The 26,513-nt window shown below is 43.3% G+C and overlaps 1 protein-coding gene across 4 annotated transcripts in view; it reads right to left on the reverse strand.

The window, feature by feature from the left end:
* Positions 1–26,513, reverse strand: part of ARHGAP44 (Rho GTPase activating protein 44) — a 209,525-nt gene that overhangs the window by 131,726 nt on the left and 51,286 nt on the right. For all 4 annotated transcript variants that reach the window (XR_009006260.1, XM_057535554.1, XM_057535553.1 and 1 more), the window contains exons 2-3: positions 6,584–6,623; positions 6,106–6,210 (exon numbers count right to left, since the gene is read on the reverse strand). Coding sequence is in view for 3 of the 4 variants with exons in the window: in XM_057535554.1 (XP_057391537.1) it covers positions 6,106–6,210; positions 6,584–6,623 (145 nt within the window). In the remaining variant the exon portion in view is untranslated. The remainder of the gene's footprint in view (positions 1–6,105; positions 6,211–6,583; positions 6,624–26,513) is intronic.

Genomic DNA, 26,513 nt, shown 5'->3' on the forward strand with positions numbered 1-26,513 from the left:
GAGGGGGCGGAGGCGAGATGGTGCGGGGCCTCGTCAGCCAGAGGCAGGCACTGGGGTTTCATTCTAGGGGCACTTGGGGACCATTGAGGGCTTGTTTAAGAACAACATGATCAGATTAGAATAACTCAATCCTGAGACAGGCAACTGGATGACTTGAGAGAGGTACCAAGCTGGAGGTGGATTTTTAGGAATCTGGTTTGAACATCCCCAGGAGACCCATGGGCTCTAGGTATCTCTGGGGAAGGTCACAGGAGGTAGACCAACCCCCAAGAGTGGTATGGAAGTCCCTAGGGTTTCTGGGGTTAGTCCAGGTGCAGGGGAGCCCAGGACACCAGGTGTCCTCAATGGGTCTAAAATATAACCCCCTCCCTGCCCTTAGACACGTCCACTCCACAGAGGTCAGATCCCTTTCACTCGAGGAATAATCTTGCTACCCCATCATTTCACATAAAATGGGACATTCTTCTTGGTAAAGATGAGACCAGGCAACTAAGTACTAATATATCCAAATTCAAACACCACTTTCTAGTTGTCCTACAAAGCTATTAGGTCCAGGTTTCTAGAGACTTAATTAAAGGCAGAGGAACAGTATCTTCGGAGAGCATCTGCTCCCACCCTCACCTTTCAAAAAAAAGTTACTTAAAGCACATTTTAGAAAAATGTCTAAAATGGTTAAAAAAGAAAAGGAGTTGTGCAGGTATAACATTTGTTACGCTCAGAGAAAAAGGATGGATTAAGGTATTAGAGTTCTTGACCAGGGGTAATTTTTGTTCCCCCGGGACGTTTGGCAAAGTCTGGAGATGTATGTGATTGTCACGATGTGGGGAACATCCCTGGCATCTAGTGGGTAGAGGCCAGGGATGCTGTTACACATCCTACAATGCATCAGAAAGCCCCCTGAAATAAACAACCCCCCTATAATCAAAGGCGGGCGAATAGAAGAAGTTAATGGACTGCAACTCACTACAGACTACAAATTATTTCTATTTCTAAAGAAATGCTCTGAGACAAAGGAAAAGTTGAGGGCTCGGTAGACGCGGGGTACTGTGCTGATTTATTTAACCTAATGCCTACCCGTGACTGAGGTATTATTTGCTCTCTCCTCCACACTCTGCTCACCCCCACTTCACATAGACGGATACTGAATCTCTGAAGGATTCAATTGCCCACATGTCCAGAAAAGCTGCCAAAATGTGTTTCTCTTGCAGACGAGGGTCTAGGCTGAGAGAATCACCCACTATTCCAGGGACCATTAGCGCCCAGGTAAAGAGACCTTACTTAAGCAAGCTTCACCCTGACCAGTGGTTTTCCGGGTCAAAGAGAAGCTATCCCTGATTCTAGTGCGCCGAGAGATCCTTAAGAGCTGAGGGAAGGGGAGACAGAACGTCCCAGGGTTTGGAAGTAGTCGATCTGACTTGTCTGAGATGAGTGCCCTCTCTAAAATTACCTTCGGCATCAGCAGCACAGCTTGTAGGATGACTCAAGAGACAGAAAGTCTTATTCTAATATCCACTCTGTTTCCTAAACATACACACACGCACACACGCCCCTCCATCTCTGAAAATGGCTGTCTACTGTCCGCTAATCCAGGCAGACTTGCTCCTCGGGGCTCAGCAGTTCTCAGTGGTGATTTTGGACTAACGGCAGGGCCCTAATGACAGCAGCAGTTTCTATTTCTTTACTACGTATTCATGTCAAGCACTGTGCTAGGCATTTACATGCATTACCTCACTTAACTCTCAAACCCTACTGGGTAGGAATTCATTGTTATGACTATTTTCCAAGGGAAGAAACCAAGGCATATAGAGGTAATTGACTTGCCCACTGTCAGGCAAAATTAGAAAGCAGTAGAGCTGGGCTTCCACCTTGGAGAGTCAGATCCCAGCACTTAAACTCAGAGCCATCACGCTAAATCGCTTCCGTAAAGAATAGGAACGAGTCAAACTGGCGCAATGCCCTGGGCAGGTTCTGTGCCTAAAATAGGCATGGGCCATCCAGTCGTGACACGTCTATTTTTAGCGCTGCCTACATGTGGCAGGCCCCGTTCTAGGCATTGAGAATGCAGCCGTGATGGGAAGACAAGATCCCTGCTCCCGTGTAGCTCACATATTGGTGATGGGAACAGACACAGCAGCAAATGAATGAGCAGGATGATTTTAGAGGAGAACACATGTTATGAAGAACATGAAATAGGGGGATGTGACTGGGGGAGGGAGGGAGCACACATATCAGGTGGTAAGAGAAGCTGCACCGAGACGGTGACATCTGAACTGAGAATCAAACAGTAAGAAGTTGCTGGTGTGACTATCCACAACAGCGAAGACATGGCAACAACCTAAATGTCCATCCACAGACGCATGGATAAAGAAGGTCTGGTGTGTATATATATACACAATGGAATACTACGCAGCCATAAAAAAGAAGGAAATCATGCCATTTGCAGCAACATGGATGGACCTAGAGATTGTCATACTAAGCGAAGTAAGTCAGAAAGAGAAAGACAAATACCATATGATACCACTTATATGTGGACTCTAAAATATGACACAAATGAACTTATCTACGAAACAGAAACAGACTCATACAGAGAATAGACTTGTGGTTGCCAAGGGGGAGGGATGGATTGGGAGGTTGGGGTTAGCAGATGCAAACGATTATATACAGGATGGATAAACAACAAGGTCCTAATGTAGAGCACAGGGAACTATATTCAATATCCTGTGATAAACCATAATGGAAAAGAAAATGAAGAAGAATGTATATACATGTATAACTGAATCACTCTGCTGTACAGCAGAAATCAATACATCGTAAATCAACTATACTTAAATAAAATTAAAATAAAATAAAAGGAAGTTGCTGGCCTGAAATGCTGGGTAAGAATATTCCACGTGGAGGGGAGATCCCACACGAAGCCTCTGCATGGATATGAACAAGGCGAGTTCAATCGCAGGTCAGTGCAGTTGGAGGATGATGATGGGGGCAGAGGAGGACGGTGCAGGGGTGGGGGGGCAAGAGCTGAGCTCAGAGATGCAGGTGGAAGATGTACCATTAGGGACCAAGCGCCAAGCTAAGAAGCTGGGATTTTGTGCTACAGTGGGAATCCTTTGGTGGGACTGAAGCATCTGATTCCATTTTAAACACTCACTCAGGCCGTTGTAGAGACCAGATGATGAAGGGGCTGGGGGGGTCGGAGTGGAGAGCAGAGACCCCGATGGGAACACTGTTGTGTTCAGGCAACAGATGATTGTCACGTGGACCGGGATGATGAACGTTAAAGCAAATGGAGATTCTTTGGAGGAAGAGCCAGCAGGACTTACTGAAATGCACATGGGGAAAGAATGAAGAGTAAGGATAAAGGATGATGCCTGAGATGTAGACCCGAGCAAGTGGGTGGATTAACAGTACCATCCCTTCTCTGCTAGGTCCTCCTCCTGTTAGAGCTTCAAATGCTGTAGTTCCTGGAGGGGTCTTGATTCAAGGCCCCTTGTCTTCTCACCTGTATTTTCTCCCTGGGTGATCTCATCAACTCCCATGGATTCAACAAGTCCTCAAGCCAGGGACCTGGAAACTCCTCTCCCTTCCTCATACCCCACATCCATTCAACTGCCAACTCCTGGCACCCTACATCCAACATCCATCACATCTCCGACCTCTCTCCATCTTCACTGACCCCATCGCGTCCCACCTTGACTGCGCCCCTACCTGTCTAACTGGACCCTGACTTCCACCATAGCCCCACCCCATTTATCCATTCATCACACAATCACCAACAAATCTCATCATGTTACTTCTGATTAACACACTGGCCTCCCACGGATCTCGGGGGAAAAGTCCAGATGCTGACCATGGTGAGACCGGGTCCCCTGCCATCCCATCTCATGCCCTCTCCTTGTCATTCCCTAACCTCTAGTCACTCGGCACCTTCGTGTTGCTCAAAAATGCCAAACGCCTTCCCGTCTCTGGAAAACCCACACATCACGCACCCTAACCTAAAAGCACTTTTATCATTGTCAGTGCTGCCACCTTTAGCTTGTCCTTAAAGGTCACTTTGAATTTCTTTTCAGTTTGATCATTTATTCAGTCAGATGAGAATAAGGAAAGACTGCTCAGCTCAAGAAATCATGGGCAGGGACTTCCCTGGCAGTCCAGTGGTTAAGACTTCGTCTTCCAATGCAGGGGGTTTGATCCCTGGTCAGGGAGCTAGGATCCCACGTGCCTCGCGGCCGAAAACACCAAAACGTAAAACAGAAGCAATAGTGTAACATATTCAATAAAGACTTTAAAAATGGTCCTCATCAAAAGAATCTTTAAAAAAAAGAAATCATGGACAAAATCAAGCACCTGTCATCTGTGCAGTGAAATCACTGATCTGTACATGCCTGAGCTTATTTCCACCACAGACTTCTTCCAGGTCCACTGCATAGCGGTCCGGTGCATATGGTAATCACTGCACCAGTGTGGCCTGTGCCTCCTGGCATCCTGGCGCTCCCCGCGTGGCCCACATGCCCCCTTCCCTGGGGAAGTGTGAGTAACCAACTGCCTTTTCAGTGCCAATCATCCTCTGACCTGTCGGCCTTGCCAGATCCCAAATTTGCTATTGATTCATGATATTTTAGAAAACTTGGAGAGCCAAAAGCCTCCTATGTAATTCACAAGACCCTCAATCCAATTAAAAGCTTATAAATCTGGGTAACTTGACCTTACCCTCGAGAAATAACGCTAGTAGTAATCAACCTACCAACACCAAAGGTCAGTTTCAAGACTCTGGTGCCGACAGTCAGATGCTACTCTTGACACCAAAATATACAGTCCTGTTGACCAGTTATTTTATTTTATTTTATCTTTGGCCGAGAGACATGTGGGATCTTAGTTCCCCGACCAGGGATCGAAGCTGTGCCCCCTGTAGCAGAAGAATGGAGTCTTAACCACTGGACCACCAGGGAAGTCCCTTGATGGCTTATTTTAAAAACAGTGCTTTCTGGAACAAAAGGACGGAAGCGGGTCACAGGCAGGCCTGGCTACAGGCCCCACACCCGGACCAGCTTCTGGAGTCCCATATATGTGTTTGTTTGATGGAAGGGTTTCATGTCGAAAGCAGTATTGCAAACTCTGCCTTTAGACTGTCAGGCTCCCCTTGCTGAAAGTCCTGATATACACAGAATTATTTCCACAGACACTTTCCAAAGCTGTAAACATTTTATTTCTACCACACGTGAGTGATTCCTGCTGGGAATATTAAGAAAGAAGAAACCAGGGCTGGGAAGAGAAAATGGAATGATTGGTAGAGCAAGCAGAGCCGTTCTGGTCCTGCAGCGTGAGATGGTGGAAGTATCAGGGCACATGCCATGATAACCAATACAAGTGAGGCCAAAAGAACCTGGGGGGCTCGGGGCGACCACCGGGAAGAGAAGTCAACAAGAACTCCAGGTCAGAGAAAATCAAACAGACACCAAACACGTCGATCATAAACTCAAGGAGGAAAGAAACCACCTAGATTGCATCTCCCCTGTAACAAAGCCAAGTGAACAGCTAAGAATAGCTTTTCATCTCTGGTGGACTTGAGGCGGGTGGAGGGGTCAAAAAGAAGCGAATCTTCACGACTGTTCACCCCAAGGACTGCTCATTCGATGGAGTCACACGATGCAATGCCTTTAGTACTAATGCCCTTCTAGACAAAGACCCTGGAGCACTTTCATGTAGCAGGTTCTCTTTATTGCTTCATTACAGCAAAAACAATTTTCATAAGAGCCTTTATAGGCCACCTGTAACCTCCAAATCCACAGTGTAATTTTCTTCCATGTGATCTTAAGATACTATGGAGGCAAATGGAAGTTGTGAACAAACAGCAGGGGTAAGAGAAAGGCGATGGCCTCCATAACGGTGGGATCTCAGCGCGCCCCTGCTCTCCTCAGGCGTTGCCCCTGTCTGGGGAGGACAAGGATGGGGACCAAATCTTGCTTGGTGAGGGTAGGGGATGCTTCAGGCAGGGTTAAAGGGCACGGAGGGGTGGGAGGCGCTGCCACACCACAACACAATTCTCAGACACTGCCTGGTCCATCAGTAGGCAAGTTTCACATCCCCCAGGGCTGGGAGGGCACTTACCGAGCGCTTGTCGGCCTCTGCCCCTTGCTGGCCCTGCAGACATGCCGTGAGCTTCTTGTGTGTGCTGTGGGAGACCTGCTTCACCAGCTCCAGCCGCTTCTCCACCTGCGGACAGAGCAGTGGGTGGGGCTCCTGGGTGACGGGAGGTCAGAAGTGGGGTCAGGGGTCTGGACAATCAAGGGACAAGACTGACCCATGTTTCTGCAGAGACAACATCCAATGCAGGAGAAAAGGAGGGGATCACAGACTCAGGGACTCTCTGCTAACCGTGCAATCAAATGCCTTCAAATGTCTCCTGAAAAACCTCACCCAGACTGGTGTTCACAATGCAAGGGGCTATCATAAAGGATAAAAGCTGTGTCTCTAAATAGACCAGATGAGGAGCAGTGGAGCAGCTTGAACAGCATCGGGAAGGGCTCGGCTGTAAAAGGGAATATGTCTTTGGCATCTATGAGCTACAGGCCAGCGACAACCTTACCTGAAGAAGGTCTTCGCTCAGGACTTCAGTCTTCTCTGCCCTAAAGAGAAAATGGAGAGAAATATCAGTTAAAAAAAAAAAAACAACTAGGAATATAGTCTCATAATTACTCTCCACTCTCTCCCCACTTATAGAGAGATTAGAAAAACAGAGACATTAATAGCAGCTATTTTTTAAAAATTTTGTGGAAGTATAGCTGATTTACAATGTTGTTAATTCCTGCTGTACAGCAAAGTGACTCAGTTATACATATATATTCAATATATTCTTTTTCATCTTCTTTTCCATTATGTTTATCCCAGGATATTGAACATAGTTCCCTGTGCTATACAGTAGGACCTTGTTCTTTATCCATCCTATATACACAAGTTTGCATCAACAGCAGCTATTTCTATCAAGAGAAAATATAGACAGTACTGGAATTTACTAGGAACCTCAAGGAACCAGCATTCCAGCAAAAACATGGTAAACAGGATGGTCTGAGGAGTCTCCTGCTACAGCATGGAAACTGGATGAAGCACAACAAACACACTTCTTCTGTCTCCAGATTTTTTTTTTCCAAGTAACAGAATTAAGTAGTTTCCTCCACCCATCCCCCTTGGTCTCCCCCAAACAAACAAGCAAAAGTAGCTTGAATATCTGAGCAGAGATTGATCAACAGCAAACACAGAGACAGTATTGAGTCCTGGTGACAAATGCAAATGCCACCACTGAGATCTGGTCACCAGTGTGAGCCCCCCTACTCCACCCAGAAAGTGGGGGGCTGGAACCGGGGGTTAACACATTCAGGGAAAGACCTTGGACGTCAGCTGGAGTGTCCCAACCTGTTAGCAACCCCTGTCTCACATCAGAGGAGAATGCAAATCTTCTTGGAGCAAAGCGCAAAGAGATACACTCAAAAACACAACAGATAAATCAAAATATAAACTAACCCACAGAAAGGAAAGAAAAAGAACACAAGGGACTTCCCTGGGTGGCGCAGTGGTTAAGAATCCACCTGCCAATGTAGGGGACACGGGTTCGATCCCTGGTCTGGGAAGATCCCACATGCCATGGAGCAACTAAGGCCGTGTGCCACAACTACTGAGCCTGCGCTCTAGAGCCTGCCAGCCACAACTACTGAAGCCCGTGTGCTACAACTACTGAAGCCCGCGTGCCTAGAGCCCGTGCTCCGCAACAAGAGAAGCCACCGCAATGAGAAGCCTGTGCACCACAACGAAGAGTAGCCCCCGCTCACTGCAACTAGAGAAAGCCCGCGCGCAGCAACAAAGACCCAATGCAGCCAAAAATAAATAAATAAATTTAATTAATTAATTTTAAAAAAGAATACAAAGCAATAAAAAACAAAGAACAAACATAAAACAAAAAATTAAATGGCAGACTTAAGCCTTAACATAGTCATAACTATATTAAATGTAAATGGCCTAAATATGCCAATTAAAAGATAGATTGACAGAGTGAATTGAAAACATTCAATCTATGAGAATCTCACTTCAAATACGACATAGGCAGACTGAAGGTAAAAGGGTAGGAAAAGATATCACACAAACATTTATCAAAAGAAAGCAAAAGTGGCTATATTAATGTTAGATAAAGTAAATTCAGAATAAAGTAAATGACCAGAAACATAGGGGAGCATAATATAATGATAAAAGGATCAATCCACCAAGAAGATGTAGCAATCTTAAATGTGTATGCACTAAACAAAGCTGCAAAAATATGTGAAGCAAAAACTGACAGAACTGAAAGGAAAACTAGACAAATCCACATAACGACTTCAATATCCCCTCTCTCAACAACTGACAGACCAGCTAGATAAAAAACAAATCAGCAAGAATAAGTGAGAACACAACAATTCAATTAACCAAAAGAATTTAATTGACATTTATAGAACACTCCAACCAACATCAGCAGTATACACATTCTTTTCCAGTACATATACCAAGATGGGCAACATCTGGGTCCATAAAATAACTAATTTGATGATGTTGGTGGTGGTGGTGGTGGTGGTTTTTTGCCGCACTGTGCAGCTTGCAGGATCGCAGTTCCCCAACCAGGGATCAAACCCATGCCCCCTGCAGTGGAAACACAGAGTCCTAACCACTGGACCGCCAGGGAATTTCCTAAAATAGCTAATTTGAAAGAACTGAAATCATATACAGTGTATTCTCTTATCACTAACAGAAAGATAAGAAGAAAATATCCAAGCACCCAGACACCAAACAGCAAGCTTCTATTTATTATTTATTTATTTATTTAATTTATTTTGGCTGCGCCGGGTCTTAGTTGCGGCATGCGGGATCTTCGTTGAGGCAGGCGGGATCTTTCGTTGTGGCTCTCAGGCTTCTCTCTAGTTGTGGCACACAGGTTTTCTCTCCTCTAGTTGAGGCGCACAAGCTCAGTAGTTGTGGTGCACATGGGCTTCATTGCCGCACAGCATGTGGGATCTCAGTTCCCTGACCAGGGACCGAACCCACATCCCCTGCATTGTAAGGCGGATTCTTTACCACTGAACAACCAGGAAAGTACCAAATGCTTCTAAATAATCCATGGAACAGAGGAAGTCTCAAGGGGAAAAAAAAAAATGAACTGAACAAAAATGAAAATGCAATATATCAAAATGGTGGACACAGCCAAAGCAGTGTTGGGAGGAAATTTTATAGCACTAAAATCATATATTAGAAAAGAGAAACATTTTCAAATGAGAATCTTAGCTCCTATTGTGGCAATCTATAAAAAGAAGACCAAGAATAAGCCCAAAGCAAGCAGAAGGAAAGCAAGCACAAAGGGCATAATAAATTTAAAACAAAAATAAAAATGGAGAAAAGTAATGAGACAAAGAGCTGCTTCTTTGAGAAGATAAATACAATTGAAAGACCTCTAGCACAATTGAAAAGAAGGAAAAAGAGAAGACAAATTACCAAGAATAGGAAAGAGGAAGTATCACTACAAAATCCTGTAGATTTCAAAAGAACGTCTTTGAACAACTAATACACATATGTACATTTGACAATTTACATGAAATGGACTACTGTACTTAAAAACCATAAATTTCAATACACTCAATATGAAACAAATAACTGAAATAGCCCTGTAACTGTTAAGAAATTGAACCTGTACTATTAAAAGTCTCAAAAAAAATATAGGCTTCACAAGAGAATTTTACCAAATGTTTAAAGAAGAATTAGCCCCAATTCTACATAATCTCTTCCAGAATACAGAAGACGAGGAAATACTTCCCAATTCATTTTATGAAGCTAGCATTCCTTTGATACCAAAACCAGACAAAGAATAGTAACAAAGAAAGCTAACTATGGACCAATATTCCTCATGATGTAGATGCAAAAGTCCTTAACAAAATATTACCAAATATAATTCAACAACCTATAAAAAGAATTTTTCACCATGACCAACTTAGGTTTAGTCCAGGGATATTATTCCAGGGGTTTTTTAATCAATCAATATAATTTACCACATTAACAGATCAAAGAAAAAAAACTACATGATCACATTAATCGATGTAAAAACAGCATTTGACAAAAATTCAACACCCATTCTTGGTAAAAACTCTCAGAACACACAGAAGAGACAGAACTTCCTCAAACTGATAAATAACATCTGCAAAAAAAAAAAAAAAAACCCTGTAATTAACATTATGCTTAATGGTGAAAGACTAGATGCTTTCCCCCCTAAGACCGGGATCAAGGCAAGTATGTCTGTACTCAACATTCATTCAACATAGTGCTGGAAGTTTGAATCAGTGCAATAAGGCAAGAAAAGGAAATAAAAAACATATAGATATGAAAGGAACAAATAAAAATGTCCCTATTTCCAGATGACATGCTTGTCTATGTAGAAAATGCCAAGGAATCTACCAAAAAAAAATTCCTAGAGCTAATAAATGAGTTCAGCAAGGTTGCAGGACATAAGGTAAACATACAAAAATAAATTTTATTTCTATACACTAGTAATGAATACATTAATACTGAGACTAAAAATAAAATACTATTAACAACTGCTTTAAAAAAATAAAATACTTAGGTATCAATTTATAAATATATGCAAAGAATGTGTCTGTTGAAAACTACAAAATAATAAAAGAAATCAAAGATCTAAATAAAGGGAGAAATACTGTGTCTGTGGATCGGAAGACTCAACCTAATAAAGATGTCAATACTCAGAAAATTAGTCATGATTAAATGCAATCCCAATCAAAATTTCAACAGGATTTGTTGTAAATACAAACTGATTCTAAAACTGATATGAAACTGCAAAGGAAGCAGAAGACCTAAAACAATTTTTAGAAAGAATAAATTTGTAGTACTCACTACCCAGTTTTAAGACTTACTATAAAACTAAGTAATCAAAAGAATATGGTAGTGAAAGGGCAGAAAAACAGATCAGTGGGACAGAATAAGGAAAATGCACCTAGACAGATGTAAGCAACTGATTTCTGACAAAGATGCAAAGGAGGAAGAAGAGTCTTTCTAACAAATTGTGCTGGTACAATTGGATATTCATATGCAAAACTATGAACTTTGACCCATGCTTCACATCATGGACAAAAAAATTCACTCATAATGGTTCACGGACCTAAATACAAAACATGAGACTATAAAACTTTTGAAGAAAACATGAGAAAATATCTTTGACCTTCGGTGAGGCAATGAGTTCTTAGAAATAACATCAAAAGGATGATCCGCAAAACAAACAAAAAAAGGGATACATTAGACTTCATCTAAATTAAAAGCTTCGCGGCTTCCCTCGTGGTGCAGCGGTTAAGAATCCGCCTGCCAATGCAGGCGACACGGGTTCAAGCCCTGGTCTGGGAAGATCCCACATGCTGTGGAGCAACTAAGCCTGTGCACCACAACTACTGAGCCTGTACTCTAGAGCTTGCGTGCCACAACTACTGAAGCCTGTGCGCCTAGAGCCTGTGCTCCACAACAAGAGAAGCCACCGCAATGAGAAGCCTGCGCACCGCAACGAAGAGTAGCCCCCGCTCGCCGCAACTAGAGAAAGCCCGCACACAGCAACGAAGACCCAACGCAGCCAAAAATAAAAATAAAAAATAAATAAAATTTTAAAAAATAAAATAAAATGAAAAAGACTGACCCAAGGAAGGAGGCGGGCTAACAGGTGACGCTGATTTTAGGAAGCCTGGTATTTTGGGCCTCATCTTTGTAAATGAAAGAGCATCGTTCACTATCAAGACAATGAACGCTACTATTTTCAGAGGATGAGTCATTTTACAGGATGATAGGCACCGTGTAGGTGACATCTGGGTACAAGTTATGTCTTTTCATTTTATTTTTTACACCAATAGACTAAAGCAAAACAGAGCCTTGGCAAATGGATCTAAAAATTGTGCACTGTTCTCCTGATGGGCTTTAGAAGAACAATCACTGCCACCCACAAAAATCTTGATTGTCACCGGTGTCATACGTTAGCTTGTCAGGTCACGGCAGCATTTCCCAGAATGTGTTCCATGAAAAAACCGACTCATTAGACACCCTGAAGAAAAAGGTTCTGTGGACAAATAAGTTAGGAAACACTGAAGGCTATATTCTCCATTAACAGAGTTTCATTAAAATATTAAACGCTCTGAGAAGTCCTGCAGGAAATTTAAATGGCTTAATTTTGGCTAACTCGTCATTCCCCAAATCTATAAAAATATATTTCACATAACACCAGTTAACGACTACACCCTGAGTGCTGAATATAGTTTAGGAAACATGAAGATGAAGGTAATATTCACTACAGGACATCTTGGAGACCTCCCCTGACATGCTACCTTGGAGTTCTGGCCTCATCACAGAAAGACACTTGGTTGGATTGAGAGCCAAGCAATGAGGAGTCTCAGCTGTCATTACAGAAGTCACGGAAGGAAACAGTGAGGCTGCCTTTAACGCAGAGATAGTCTCATTACAAAACATTTCAGTAAGTCACCAACCACGACAATAATAACAACCCAAGAAGTTGTCAAACGCTCTCAATTTGTCTATCACTAATATTTTCAGCACCTGTTGCTCTCTTCCTATTTGCAGAGTCTCAGGCTGGGTCCCATGAAGCAGCCACGAGATCCTTCTAACCGATGCCCCCGTCTCCAGCATCTTCCCATTCATCATTCACACTGCCTTTAGATAGTCTTCCTAAAATGTCCCTGTTACCTAATGCCAAAGAGGTGCTCTGCTAAGTGCTTTACAAGCTTTGTGCCACTGTGTAAAAATGTACCTGAGATTTGTTTCAATCAGGTAGATAAGACATGCAGACGTGGAACATGCAGACGTGGAACTGTCACGAAGAAACTTACACTTACAGGTCCCTGCAATCAGGAGGCGTGGCACACCATGCAGGGACACACAGGGATACACCAGGGCAGGGCAGGAGGCAGAGAGAGCTAGGGGACAGTGTGGGCAACAGTCTTTACTGTGGTTTCCACAAGAAGGATGGCTTGACAAAGCAAGCAAGCTGGGCAGGTTTAAAGTGGGAAAATCTGAGGAATTTTGGTGGGCTCTGGGCTATGCAGGGAGGGCCCTAATAGTCCAGTACTTGGCCCTGGAGCGATTTAGGGGCAGGAGGATACTGTCCAGACTACAGGAGCCTGAAAAGAGGTGGGTGGAGGTATGGATTCAGAATTGGTTGTTTGCATATCAAAGATGTGCGTTCAGGCAAACTGTTTGGTCTCTCTAGGAATTAGCCAGGCCTCGGAGGGGCAGTCTCTCCCAAGTCAGTGAGGCTTCAGATGCCCGAGCATCTGGACTACAGAAAACATAGTGAATATAATCACTCATTCCTTAAAAAAAAAAAAAAACCATGGAAGGTGCTATTATCCCCATTTTTTTAAACAAGAAAATGAGGTTACTCTGAATTAAGTCATCACCTTCGTGCAAGATACCAAAATATAGTCCTGGAGCTACTACATCAGCATCACTTTCAAACTTGTTAGAAATGTAAATTCTCCAGCCCCAACCAGACCTACTGAGTCAGAAATTCTGGGAGTGAGCTCCAAAATCTGTTTTAAGATGCCCTCCAGGTGACTCCAATGCATGTTAAGAAACACTGGTGGGCTTCCCTGGTGGCGCAGTGGTTGAGAATCTGCCTGCCAATGCAGGGGACACGGGTTCGAGCCCTGGTCTGGGAAGATCCCACATGCCGTGGAGCAACTGGGCCCGTGAGCCACAACTACTGAGCCTGCGTGTCTGGAGCCTGTGCTCCGCAACAAGAGAGGCCGCGACAGTGAGAGGCCCGCGCACCGCGATGAAGAGTGGCCCCCGCTTGCCGCAACTAGAGAAAGCCCTCGCACAGAAACGAAGACCCAACACAGCCAAAATAAATAAATAAATAAATAAACAAACAAATTAAAAAAAAAAAAAAAAGAAACACTGGTGTATGGAATAAAATCTAAAAATCTCTGCTTTGGAAAATCCTACTGAGTCAACAAATTTATCTCTTCAAGGTCCTCCGAACTGTCCCCACTGTTCTATGCCCAGGCATCTCCCGCTCTTCATTCTGGCCCCTTCCAAGAGGAGGAAGCTGTCAAGCTGCAACAATCAGACCAGGAAGAGAATTTATCAGCAATAATTGATGCTAGACTATAACGGAGCAATTCCAAAGTTCTGAGTGAAAATTCATTGCAATCCAAAAAATATATATATAACTTATCAGTCAAGTATAGAGGCAAAATAAAATCATTTTTAGAAATAGAAAAGGATGTTACCTCTCCTTCTGAGAAAACCCCTTGAGGATGCACTCCAGAAAAAATAAGGATAAAACTTTAATCCCGTAAGAAATGACAGAAATAAACCTGAGACCAGCCAAGAGGAAATCCCAGGATGTCAGACCCGCAGGAGGCTCGGAGAGCAATAAATACAAATCGGAACTCAGTGGCCTCTAAGATGAAGAGAGCAAACAAAATAATAGATGAAATGAGTAAGTTGGAAGGTATGAAGGCATATGATTCTCCCAATAGAAGAAAACAAGATAATCCCAAAGAAATTCCAGGAAAAGTACCCAAGAAAGATAGGATTCAAATATGAATCAAAAAACAAACAAATATGAATCAAAGTAAAGTGATGCATGATTGAATCATCTGTAGAATGTAAGAAAAGAGTATTTATTCAATCTTGGCACTAGGCAAAGTCTCCTTTATCTGGGCAGATATCTTTATGCTGGAACCCCAGAGCATGAAATATTATTGACATATTACTTGGCTCTGCAGTGAACAACATTTAAGTAGCTATAAAAGAAGTACTTAGTTGACTGTTGAACTTTTAGAATCAACCCATGAACAAAACACAGAAGACATAATTATGATGATTACAGGAGAGAATGAATGTAAATTTTATCAATCTTCAAGATGTGAGAAAGAGAAAGAGAAAAAAGAGGAAGGAAAAATGGGAAAGAAAGGAAAGAAGGAGGGAGAAGCAAACAGTTGAGAGAGAGAGGTGAATAATGCTCACTAAAGCCAGCCAAGAGAAACTGTACCATCTGCGGCAACTGCAGGGAGGTTTAAACATAAGAAGTAAAATGCTCTTTGTTACAACAATTGAAAAAATAGGTATGGAGGGGAAGGCAAGTGGTATAATAGAATCAACACCCCATCTCCCCAACAGGAAGTAAATTGTGTGTTTGTGGGTATATGAGAGAGAACCCACAGGACAAGCATATTATTTAAAGATGGGGAGCTAAATTACAGAGGAATTGAATACAGAAGTCATTAAACGTAATTGTCTCCAGAGAGCAGGGTTGGAAGTGGAATCAGGGTAAGATGGCTGATACCTTTTCATTATAAGTCCTTCTCTACAGCTTGATTTTTTTAAAAACCACAGCCACCTATTATTTTGATTTTTAAGGGACAAGGTTGCTGAAGGCATGGAAAATAGGTGTGCCCACCACAGCTGTTGGAAGCATGAAATGGTACGATCTTTCTTGAAGGCAATTTGGCAATATATTTTAAAAGACTGAAAATATAGAAAACCTTTCTCAAAGTAACTTAAATGGAGGAACTCATCCTGAAGAAATAATTGAGGATGTAGATGAAGATTTAACTGTAAGAAAGGTCATCAGAGCATTGCCCTATGGAGGTCTACGTTTATACTTAATCTTTTGTTTCCAGCCCTTCAGTATATGGACATATTGGAAAAAAATCCAAAGATGTTCCCTCAAATCCAAAGGGGATTGTTTAAATGGATGGACTTTCATATAAGTATTAAAAATTATGACATATATTTGACATGTAAAGGTATTGATAAATTAAGCGAGAAGGAACAAGCTATAAACCAGTACGCACAGTAAAAAACATAGATATATGGATACTCAGAAGCAAAAAAAAAATATGCTAAGGTATATGTCAAAGTGTTGTCAGCCCTCTGTTCTTCCCTTGTGTTGAATGTTCTAATTCCTCTATTGATACAAGAGACAGTGTAAGTATTGTAAAATGTATTGCAAAGGTGGTTACCAGGGGCTGGCAGGGAGTTACTGTTTCATGGGTACAGTTTCAGCTTTGCAAGGTGAGGAATTCTATGGATGGATGGTGGTGATGGTAGCACACAAATGTGAATGTGATTAATGCCACTGAATTGCATACATAAAAATGGTTAAGATGGTAAATTTATGTTGTATTTTTACTACATTTAAAAAACAAAAATAAATTTAAAAAATATTTAAGGCAGTGAAAATATGTTGTGTGATACTATAATGATCGATATGTTTATATATACGTTTGTCCAAATCCACAGAATGGACAGCACCAAGAGTGAACCCGAGGTAAACTATGAACTTTGGGTGTGATTATGATGTGTCAGTGTAGGTTCATTCTTGGTAACAAATGTAACACTCTGGTAAGTGATGTTGATAATGAGGGAGAATATCCACATGTAGGGGAGGGAGTTTATGAGAAATCTCTGTACCTTTCTCTCAATTTTGTTGTAAACCTAAAACTGCTCTAAAAACAAAGTCTTTAAAAAACAAAATAATTGTATTACAAAATAATGTAAACTGGAATATTTTATGTCACATGTGATAAATTTATGAACACAGCAAGTTATAAACACCATATTTTAATATTGCGAAGGTCAACCAAATGAGTACATTTCTAAGAGGAGTTTTAAAGGTATTGCAAATATTTTAGATTCTCTCCCATGTTACTTTTTCCCTCGTCCCAAAACAGGAATATTCCTGCTGGTTCCAAAATATCCAGGCGTTATTTTTTAATCTCTAATCCAAACCCTACCAATTCCTCATTGCTTCCTTTGAGTCTTTCCAACAGTATCAATCATTTCCAAGGACGTTTTCGAGCCCCACGGTTAATTAGTACTTCCCTCTCGAAAATAAGATGTTTAAATCTCAAATGTCTTGATACTGATTATGCTAAATCTTTAAATATGTATTTCTCGTGCCCTCCAAATAATTTTATGCTGGTTTAAGGTAAGAATATATAATTTAAAAATAATGCATAGATGTGCATAAGACTATACATATTAATATGATTATTCATAATATTTAAATTAGTAATGTTAATTATATAATATTTTTATGTATTATTTTAAATGTTTTCTTTTTTAAATTTCTCACAATTTTTCGAACATGGACCAGGGTTGTGAAGAATGGGCTTTCCCCATGATTTTGGAAGTGATTTTAGGATGCAAATACAGTGGTCTTGGTGATATCTGATCTCTGGAGTTGTTATGGGCTAAATTATGTTCCCCCCAAAACTCCTATGTGGAAGTCCTAACCTCCCTTACACTAGAATGTGACTGTATTTAGAGACAGGGCCTTTAGAGAGGTTGATAAAGTTAAAATGAGGTCATTAGGGTGGGTCCTTAGCCAGTATGACTGGTGACCTCATAAGAAGAGGAGATCAAGACCAGACACACAAAGAGACGACCATGTGAGGACACGGAGAAGACAGCCATCTGCAAGCCAAAGAGAGAGGCCTCAGAAGGAACCAACCCCGTGGACACCTTGATCTCAGACTTCCAGCCTCTGAAATTATGAGAAAATAAATTTCCATTGTTGAGCCCCCCGGCGGTGGCACTTTGTTTGGCGGCCCCTGCAGACCCACACGTGAGTGCATTCTGCATCTTCCACCTCCACCCACCTCGTGGTCACTTGTGAAATCTGAGCGCTGTGGACCTTTGTGGTTTTAAGGATGGATTATAGCATGATCTCGGGGCCACAGAACAGAGTAAAAAGCATTGCACGACTATCACAGTGTCCTGTGCTCATGATTTGGGGTCCGTGTTTGTCAGAGACCAGGGTCTGGTGACCAAAAGAACAGGACCTGATGTGTTTCCTGAAAGTGAAGGGATTAAACGGCTCAGGATGAACAGATTCCAAGCCATCCTCGGGAGCAATTTTCATGGTATCTGTCATTGCAGAAGGGTTCTCTGGGGTGGAGTTTAAGTGTGATTCTCTCTGAAGTTAAGGCCTGGACTCAATGACTTGCCAAGGTCCTTTTCTGGTCTATGGCTTGGGCACAGTTTTAAAAAGAAACCTGTGATCCCAGACCAACGGAAAGTGGCTTGGAAGTACAGGTCTCTGAGGGGCAGGTCTGTGACAGTGAAAATGAGAGAATACCCTGGTGCCCAGCTCCAGTGCGACTTGCAGATTTTACACGGGGAGGCTGGCCCCAGGGTCCAGCGGGCAGGATTTTGGACACAATTCACTATGGCGAGAGGCCCAGGACCACAAACATGGGCTTACTCTTTACTAGCCTCCTGCCCTTGGCAGTTCTGGCAGGACAGGGCTCAGAGAGACCAACAAAATGTTATCTTGCTAAGACAGGTGTTATTCCAGAAGTGTCCCCATGCAGACAAAACACTGATGTCAGGGCTTCTGGCCTCTCTTTTGGTGTCCTTCTCTACCCCACAGGCACCCCCTCTCCACCACTCTCTCAGTTCTGTCTTAGAACTGTTACCTGTCATACTCCCTAGTGGGCGAGAGGAACACATTTTAGACCCCGTTCCCACACTCCTTCTCATGTGCGGCTCAATTCATCTCCAAGCCACACTGTGAAGGCTCCCAGGCAGGGATGCAGCCATAAATGAAGCCAGGTAGACCGCGGTCCAGGCTGATGTTGTGGGCTGCAGAAGCAAGGGGGTTCCAATGATGCTCTCAAGGTTAAGGTTTTGGGGGAAAACTTTTCCAAGCAAAGTAGTCCAAACCTCAGTTTGTCTGGCATCAAAACTATCAAGGCAAACAATGAAATGCAGATGTTAAAAATCAGCTTTCTCCCGGTGGTACGGCAAGGACCCAGGAGAGGAGAGGAGAACCCCGATTTGACTTATAAAGGAACTTCCTTCCCCTGAAATCATAACTGAACCTAATCTCCTCTATTTACACATCAGTAGAAGATAATTATGTCCCCCACCAAGCTGTTTCTCCCCTGATCCACGAGAAGAAACACTTAGAACATGTTTATTTTTCCAATGACCCTCTCCCACTGCCAACTCTCACCCCCACTCCTGAGTTTGGTCGCAATTTGACTTGAGGCTATTACTGGCTTTTTCCTTTAGAGTTTGTCTGTTTTGTTGCAATCAATAATCACTACTTAGCATACACAACAGAGTCTTGGCAAAAATCATCTCATCTGTTTAGGCTAAATTACCTACTGGTCGCAGGATTCACTGCTCACTTCTCTTTTCTGTCCTCTTCTAGTTTCTGGAGCTCCCCATCAGATTGGCCATTTTGCCAGTTTTCTCCTGCTAAATTATACAAATAAGTAAATAAATAAATAAACTCTAAGGCCTCCATGCCCTTAAAAAGTGATGTTACATAAGTAATAAACAGATGCTATAGGAGTATAAAAGCCTTTATGTGTTAACCTTACAAATTGGGTAACCGGGTTTGATATAGGATTTCTGATCATAACCTTTTTGTCCAAAAGTCTACAGATATTGTTTAATGGTCTTCTTCCTTCGGAGCTGCTGATAAGAAGTCTGATATTAGTCTAGTTCTTCTGGTTCTCTCTGTCCAGATGTGCAAAATTTCTCTTTATCTGTAAAATTCTAGAATTTCACCAGGAAACGTCTATACACATAGCTTGAAACATTCATCCACCCTGCCTGACTTGTCAACTCAGAGAACTTTCCTTCTACTTTTACTTAACAGTTGCTCTTCTGTCTGGTTCTTTTTCTCCTCCAGGTTCATGTTAAGTCTCTTGAATCTGACCTCCAAGTTTCTTATCTCTTCCCTCATGTTTTTCACCTCTAAATGCCTTTGCTCTGTGGCCTGAGAAATCTGTTTCTCTTGATCTTCTAGAATAGAGAGTCATTATGTTCTTAGCAGTGACTATTTTTTACATACATCTGGAAAACAGTTCCTTATAATGTGGAAACAATGTTTTCAGTTCCATGAAGTCTTTTATTTATCTATTTTATTTACTACACTGGTATTTTCTTGAGTTCACTGCATTTTGTTAAAGTCCTCTTCCATCTCTTTCTTCAACTCTACCTCGACAGGAGCTATTTCTTCTAGTTTCGAGTTTGCACTCCTAACTTCCTGTTACCATGACCTTGGAAGTGAGCTGTGATGGTTCCCCGCCTACTCACAGGTACGTGTCCCTCAGCCCCTGCACAGGTTAGGCTACTGGTGTTGAGTCGGTAGGACAAAAGCAGATGGGGGGAGATACAGCTCCCTGCAGGCTGGTGTTGAAGGGTTAGAGGAGGTACCACAATGGCACTGGATGGCAATGCTCATCGTTTCTGAATCACAAAGTTAAGAAGTAATTCAGCCTCCCAAGTCAGTCCTCGCTGAACCTTTTGAGGTCAAAAGTATCAAATAGGAAACTCAAATCAAAACTACAATGAAGTACCACCTCACACCAGTCAGAAGGGCCATCATTAAAATGTCTACAAGTAACAAATGCTGGAGAGGGTGTGGAGAAAAGGGAACCCTCCTACACTGTCGGTGGGAATGTAAGTTGGTGCAGCCATTATGGAAAACAGTAAGGAGGTTCCTCAGAAAACTAAAAATAGAATGACCATACAATCCAGCAATGCCACTGCTGGGCATATATCCAGACAAAACTATAATTCAAAAAGAAACATGCACACCTATGTTCACAGCAGCACTATTCACAATAGCCAAGACATGGAAACAACCTAAATGTCTGTCGACAGATAAATGGATAAAGAAGATGTGGTACGTACATACAATGCAATACTACTCAGGCATAAAAAAGAATTAAATAAGGCCATTTGCAGCAACAGGAATGCAACGAGAGATGATCATACTAAGTGAAATAAGTCAGAGAGAAAGACAAATACCATGTGATATCACTTATATGTGGAATCTAAAATACGACACAAATAAACCTATCTATGAAACAGAATCACGGACATAGAGAACAGACTGGTGGTTGCCAAGGGGAAGGGGGTTTGGGGGAGGGATGGAGTGGGAGTTTGGGGTCAGCACATGCAAACTAGTGTATACAGTATGGATAGACAACAAGGTCCTACTGTAGAGCAGTAGGGAATCATATCCAATATCCTACGATAAACCATAATGGAAAAGAATATTTTAAAATGTATACATATGTAAACTGAATCACTTTGTTGTACAGCAGTAATTAACACAACATTGTAAACCAACTATACCTCAACTAAAAAAAAATTATTTTTAAGTATCAAATAGCTCCTGCAAGACAAACAAGTGCTTACACTAAGGATTGAGGACGGATCAGCCTACACCACTCTGGCCTCTCAATTCACAGCAGTTCCCCCCACCTCCCCCAAAAAAGCCACCCAAATGCACACACAAAAAATTGAGCCCAGCACTGTCTCTCATCTCTGGATATCCTAGGTAAATTCTTGGCTTCAGACTCAACCTCTGAAGCTTTGCCACTATAGCAGAAAGTAGTTTTCAAAACGGCAGGATTTCCAGTCCTACGTGCCCTGCCAGGGCACTTCCACTGGTCCATCAGGAGGCGAAGTTTATGTCCATCCTCTTGAACCTCGGAGGGCCTTTGTGGCTGCACAGAAATAACCTCCCAGGCTAGGTCACAAGGATGCTCCGTCCTAAAACCCAGCCACCGTGTTGCGAAGAAGCCCAAGCCACACAGAGTGGCCATGTGTGGGTATCTGGCCAACAGCTCCAGCTAAGGTCCCAGGTGATGGTCAGCAAAGACCTCCAGACAGGTGAGCAAGCCTTCAGATGACACCGGCGTCAGCATCTGAACCATCACAGCCAACATCGAGCGCAACAGAAATGAGCTGTCCCCTCTGAGCCCCGCCCAAGAGCAGATTCATGAGGAAAACGTCATTGTTACTTTAAGGCCACTAGTTTTTGGGGTGGTTTGTTATACCACATTACTAGATAACCAGAATGGTCACCATGGCCCACCATGCTATTCCACACAAGAAATCAAGGACCTGGGCTCAGACCAGCTTCTCCCTAGAATCCTCCAGCATTTCTATTTTGATGCAGAATTTCCATCGTTCTCAACAAGGATTCACGTTATCTCCAGCTTTCTTGGTCTTAGGGATGGCTTTGAGAAGATTCTAGAACCATCCACTTCTTTGGTACTAAAATGACTGTCAGTGAGAGGTAAAATGGGAGGAAACTGGCATAAAATAATAATTCTATTTTATGCAAGTATAGCAGAGGAAGACATGTAAATGTTATGTCAGTTCTCGGGTTGAGATGCAAATATTTTGAGTTGGCTCAGTGAATGACATTAGATTTTACAAATTTTAGGGGAAACTACCTGTACATGACAAGCATGAACTCACTCAACTAGGTCAAGGAGTTTTAGAAACGTGGGGTAACGGCATCAGCAAACAGAGGTCCTCGCTTCTCTCTGGGCTGTTGATTCTCCAGGGAAGCTTCTTAGCCTCTCCAAGTTCCCTCATCCGTTAAGCGAGGAAATTGGGCTCAGTGATCTTTAAGAAGATCCTGTGAGCTCGGCCATTCTGCGGACATCTAACGAATATTCATAGGTCGATACCGAGAACATGCTGTCCACCCAACCCCATCATTTCACGTATGGAAGAACTGAAGACAGCCTGAGAGGTTAGCAAGCAAGTGAGAGATTAAGAGACAAGAGAGGAAGAAACAGAACCCCCACCATCGGAACAATACGCTACCATGAAACTCTGCTTGTGGGGATCAGCCCAGATGTTCTCAGTATACAGCTGCACCCTATGCCCTGAAGAGCAATAAAAGCGTGATTCATTCACGCCCTGCCTGTGGGATCTCTGCCACCACCCTCACCAGGAGAAGCCACGCAATGATGAGGCAGAGAAATGTTTGACCACCAACATTATTCCCACTACCCAACCACAGGTCTGTGCCACCTGCTTCCCCTGCTCCGCCCGCTCCCGCCCACTTCAGCTGAAACAAGCTGCTTCCCCGCGTGGCCCTGAGTGGCCGCCGTGACTCCTGCTTCCAAGGGGCTGTGAGTAATAAAAAGCTTCCTCCTTCCTGGCCATCATTTGCATGACTATGCGTCTCGCCCCACCTCCTCAGAACAAGTCCCAGGTACATTTTAGAGCAGAGGGTGGCAGACAGGACTCCACAAGAACAGGGGGACATCTCAGGAAGCACTGAGAGAGGAGAACAGAGGAGAGTCAAGGGACGATCGTTAGGTCCTGGGTGCCAGCCCAACACGTGGGCAGTAAAGCAGCCTGGAAAGTTTCCGAGATGATGAGGACAGGTGTCTCCTGGGTCCAAGCAGACCCCCTGGGGTAAGAGCTTCACGCCAGGAAGAGGAGGGCAGATCCCTTCCTGTAGAACGTATGAAAAGCTCCTGTACTCGTCTCCTAGGGCTGCAATAACAAAGTGCCACAGAGGGGCGGCTTCCACAACAGAAGTGTATTGCCTCGCAGCTCTGGAGGCCAGAGATCTGCAATCAAGGGGCTGGCTGGGGGGTTCCTTCCCAGGGCCGAGAGGGAGACTCTCTTCTAGGTTGTGGTTGCCTTGGGCATTCCTCGGCTCGTAGATGATGTTCCTTCTGTGTGTGGATGTCTGTCCAAACTTTCCCTTCTTATAAGGACACACACGGGCCCACTGGATTAGGACCCACCCTAATGACCTCATCTTAACTCGATCATCCGTAAAGACTATTTCTATGTAAGGTCACCTTCCCAGGTGCTGGGGGTTAGGACTTCAACATCTTCCGAGGGGAACACAATTCAACCCATAAGAGCTCCGTATCCATTTCATTCTTTTTCTTTAGTTCATCCAATTCACCCCTCTTTGCTACTTTCAAAGTAAAACCCAGAAGGCCAATAAAAGGGTTCAGATCACCAATTCTGATCATGCAATTCCTCTGGGCTGTGTGTGTGGTCACCACAACACCAATTTTCAGACGGCAGCTGGGTGTCCTACAGTTCAATTCTGTTCTGACATCTAACTGAAGACAGCATCCAATCCCACAGCTTAAGGGCTCAGTCTCACAAGATTGTCCCCCCTCCCCGACACATACACTTCAGACGCCAGTCTCAAGTCCTGGTTGTCACCTGGCCTTCTGATTGGCTACAGATTGAAGGTTCCAAAGAACCCCCTCCTAGGGTTCGATTAATTTGCTAGAGTGGCTCACAGAACTCAAAGAAACATTTTCCTTACTAGATTACCGGTTTACTATAAAAGGATATAACTCAGGATCAGCCTCTAATCACAGGGTTGGTTTCCCTGACCACCAACCCCCACCCTCAGGTGCCATCCAAAAGTCACCTCATTAACACAACTAAAAGCTAAAAAGACACCGTTATAGCTCTCACCACTTCGGAAATGCCAAGGGTTTTAAAAGTTCTGTGCCAGAAAGAGGACCAAGGCCAAATACATATTTCTTATTATAAATCACAACATCACAGGCTGAGAGCTTCAACTATGGAAAAGGGGTCTAGGAGGGTTGCTTTATCTGGCCTGATGCTAGAGCCATGAAAGGAATCCTTGCACACCTGCAGGATCCCCGCTGAAATAGTCACACCCCCGCCAGCGACCCACTGACTCTCCTCGTCCTCCCTCCTGGGCACCAAAGTGGTGGTGAGTGAGGGGGCTCTGGCTGGGGTACTTCACAGATCATCACAACTACCAGAGGGCAGGGCAGGTAAAGGAAGGGGATGAGATACGGCCGCTGTACACACAGCTCCTCTACTTGGCTGACCCAGGTGACTTTAGAATAGCAGACGTGGTCAGCACTTTCCATTCATAAGATTCCTGTGCCCACACACCGTGGGCTAATACACAGCCGAAGGCTTACTACACACTTGGCATAAGTCTTACTCCTGTTCCTCCTTCCAAGCTCGAGCAAATGCTGGCTTCTCAAAATATATAGAAGTGAGAACCTACGGGGTCCTGAGCACAAGTAATACCAGTGGCACAAGGACAAACAGGGCAAGTGACAGCAACCTTCCAACCCACTAGCACGGACTAAATGCATCTTCCTTGCCAGCAACCCTAGCCTGAAAAGCAGATCTGCCCCAAATCGGACATAATCTTTAGCAACATCTGATGATATCTGATGAATAAATTTACAAGTCCCTTTTGGCATGGGGCAGGATATAAACAAATAAATAACAGGAACAGCCAATGCAAGTAAAGCTTGTTAGCAGACAGAGTATCCTTTCACAGGAAACATGGTCTCGCACGAGTCACTTCCTAGAAAACGCAGCTAGCTCCAAGCCACTCTGCCATTATAGAATATCCTCCAGGACAGTTGCATTGGAAAGCCTTGAAATGCAGGGGGAGTGATGTCTAAAATACCACCATGAAGCATCCAATCCTTTGGTGGCTTGAGACGCTATCCTCTATTAGATGTCATTAGTCACTGCAGGCCTCCTCAGGGAGGATTCAACCAGGTCCTCGCCTAAGAACAAGCTTCCAGAGGAAGTGGCAGGAAGTGGGGAAAAAGGTCTGCTCTAGGACTCAGAAATGGCTTTGCCATTAAGTAGCTGCAGAGCAATGAGTTTTAGACAAGTGAGGCGACTTTTTTTTTTTTTTTTTCAGTAAAGTCTGGCAAGAGGTGGGGTAAGAGTTTTCTTGGAAAAAAGTATCATCATTATACTTCTAGTGACATGTTATTTTCAGAATACGGATTACAGAAAGTAAATCTCAAAGTCTGGGAAGGCACAGCGAGAACACAGAAAATGCACAGAGAATGCAGAGTCATGGGCAGTGTCTTTATTCATTAAAAACCACCAAAACTGGGCTTCCCTGGTGGCGCAGTGGTTGAGAATCTGCCTGCCAATGCAGGGGACGCAGGTTCGAGCCCTGGTCTGGGAAGATCCCACATGCCGCGGAGCAACTGGGCCCGTGAGCCACAATTACTGAGCCTGTGCGTCTGGAGCCTGTGCTCCACATCAAGAGAGGCCGCGATAGTGAGAGGCCCGCACACCGCGATGAAGAGTGGTCCCCACTTGCCGCAACTAGAGAAAGCCCTCGCACAGAAACGAAGACCCGACACAGACAAAAATAAATAAATAAACAAATAAACTTGAGAAAAGGCCACAAGCAAAAATTTAAAAAACAAAAAAACCACCAAAACAAGCATTTATTAATTCCCCACTAAGTACCCTGCAGTATGTTAAAACCTGACATTCATTTAACTTTCCCAATAACCCCTGAGGTCAGGACTATTAATAACATCATTTTATTGATGGGGAAATTGAGGTTTAGCAAGTGTACATAATGCGCCCAAGGTCACAAAGCTTGGAGAAGCATCTTATGAATATAGTCTGAGCTCAGAGCCCACTTTCGCAACCTCTATATCATCACAGCTTTTAAAAAAGTTTAGAGATCCTGGCAATCCCTGAAGTGCCTTCCAAATAAAAACTCCGATTATGGAAGACAGGGAGGCAGGGAAGGCAAAAATAAACTTTGCCTGCTTCACAACTGCTTAGGGCTAGCTTTCGATAGAGTTCTAAATATAGTCTTAACTGCTTTTCAAAAAACAGCAGAAAACCATCACTCGTCAGGGTACCTATAG

The sequence above is a fragment of the Balaenoptera acutorostrata genome, chromosome 20 (genome assembly GCF_949987535.1).
Source record: "Balaenoptera acutorostrata chromosome 20, mBalAcu1.1, whole genome shotgun sequence".
Taxonomy (NCBI): domain Eukaryota; kingdom Metazoa; phylum Chordata; class Mammalia; order Artiodactyla; family Balaenopteridae; genus Balaenoptera; species Balaenoptera acutorostrata.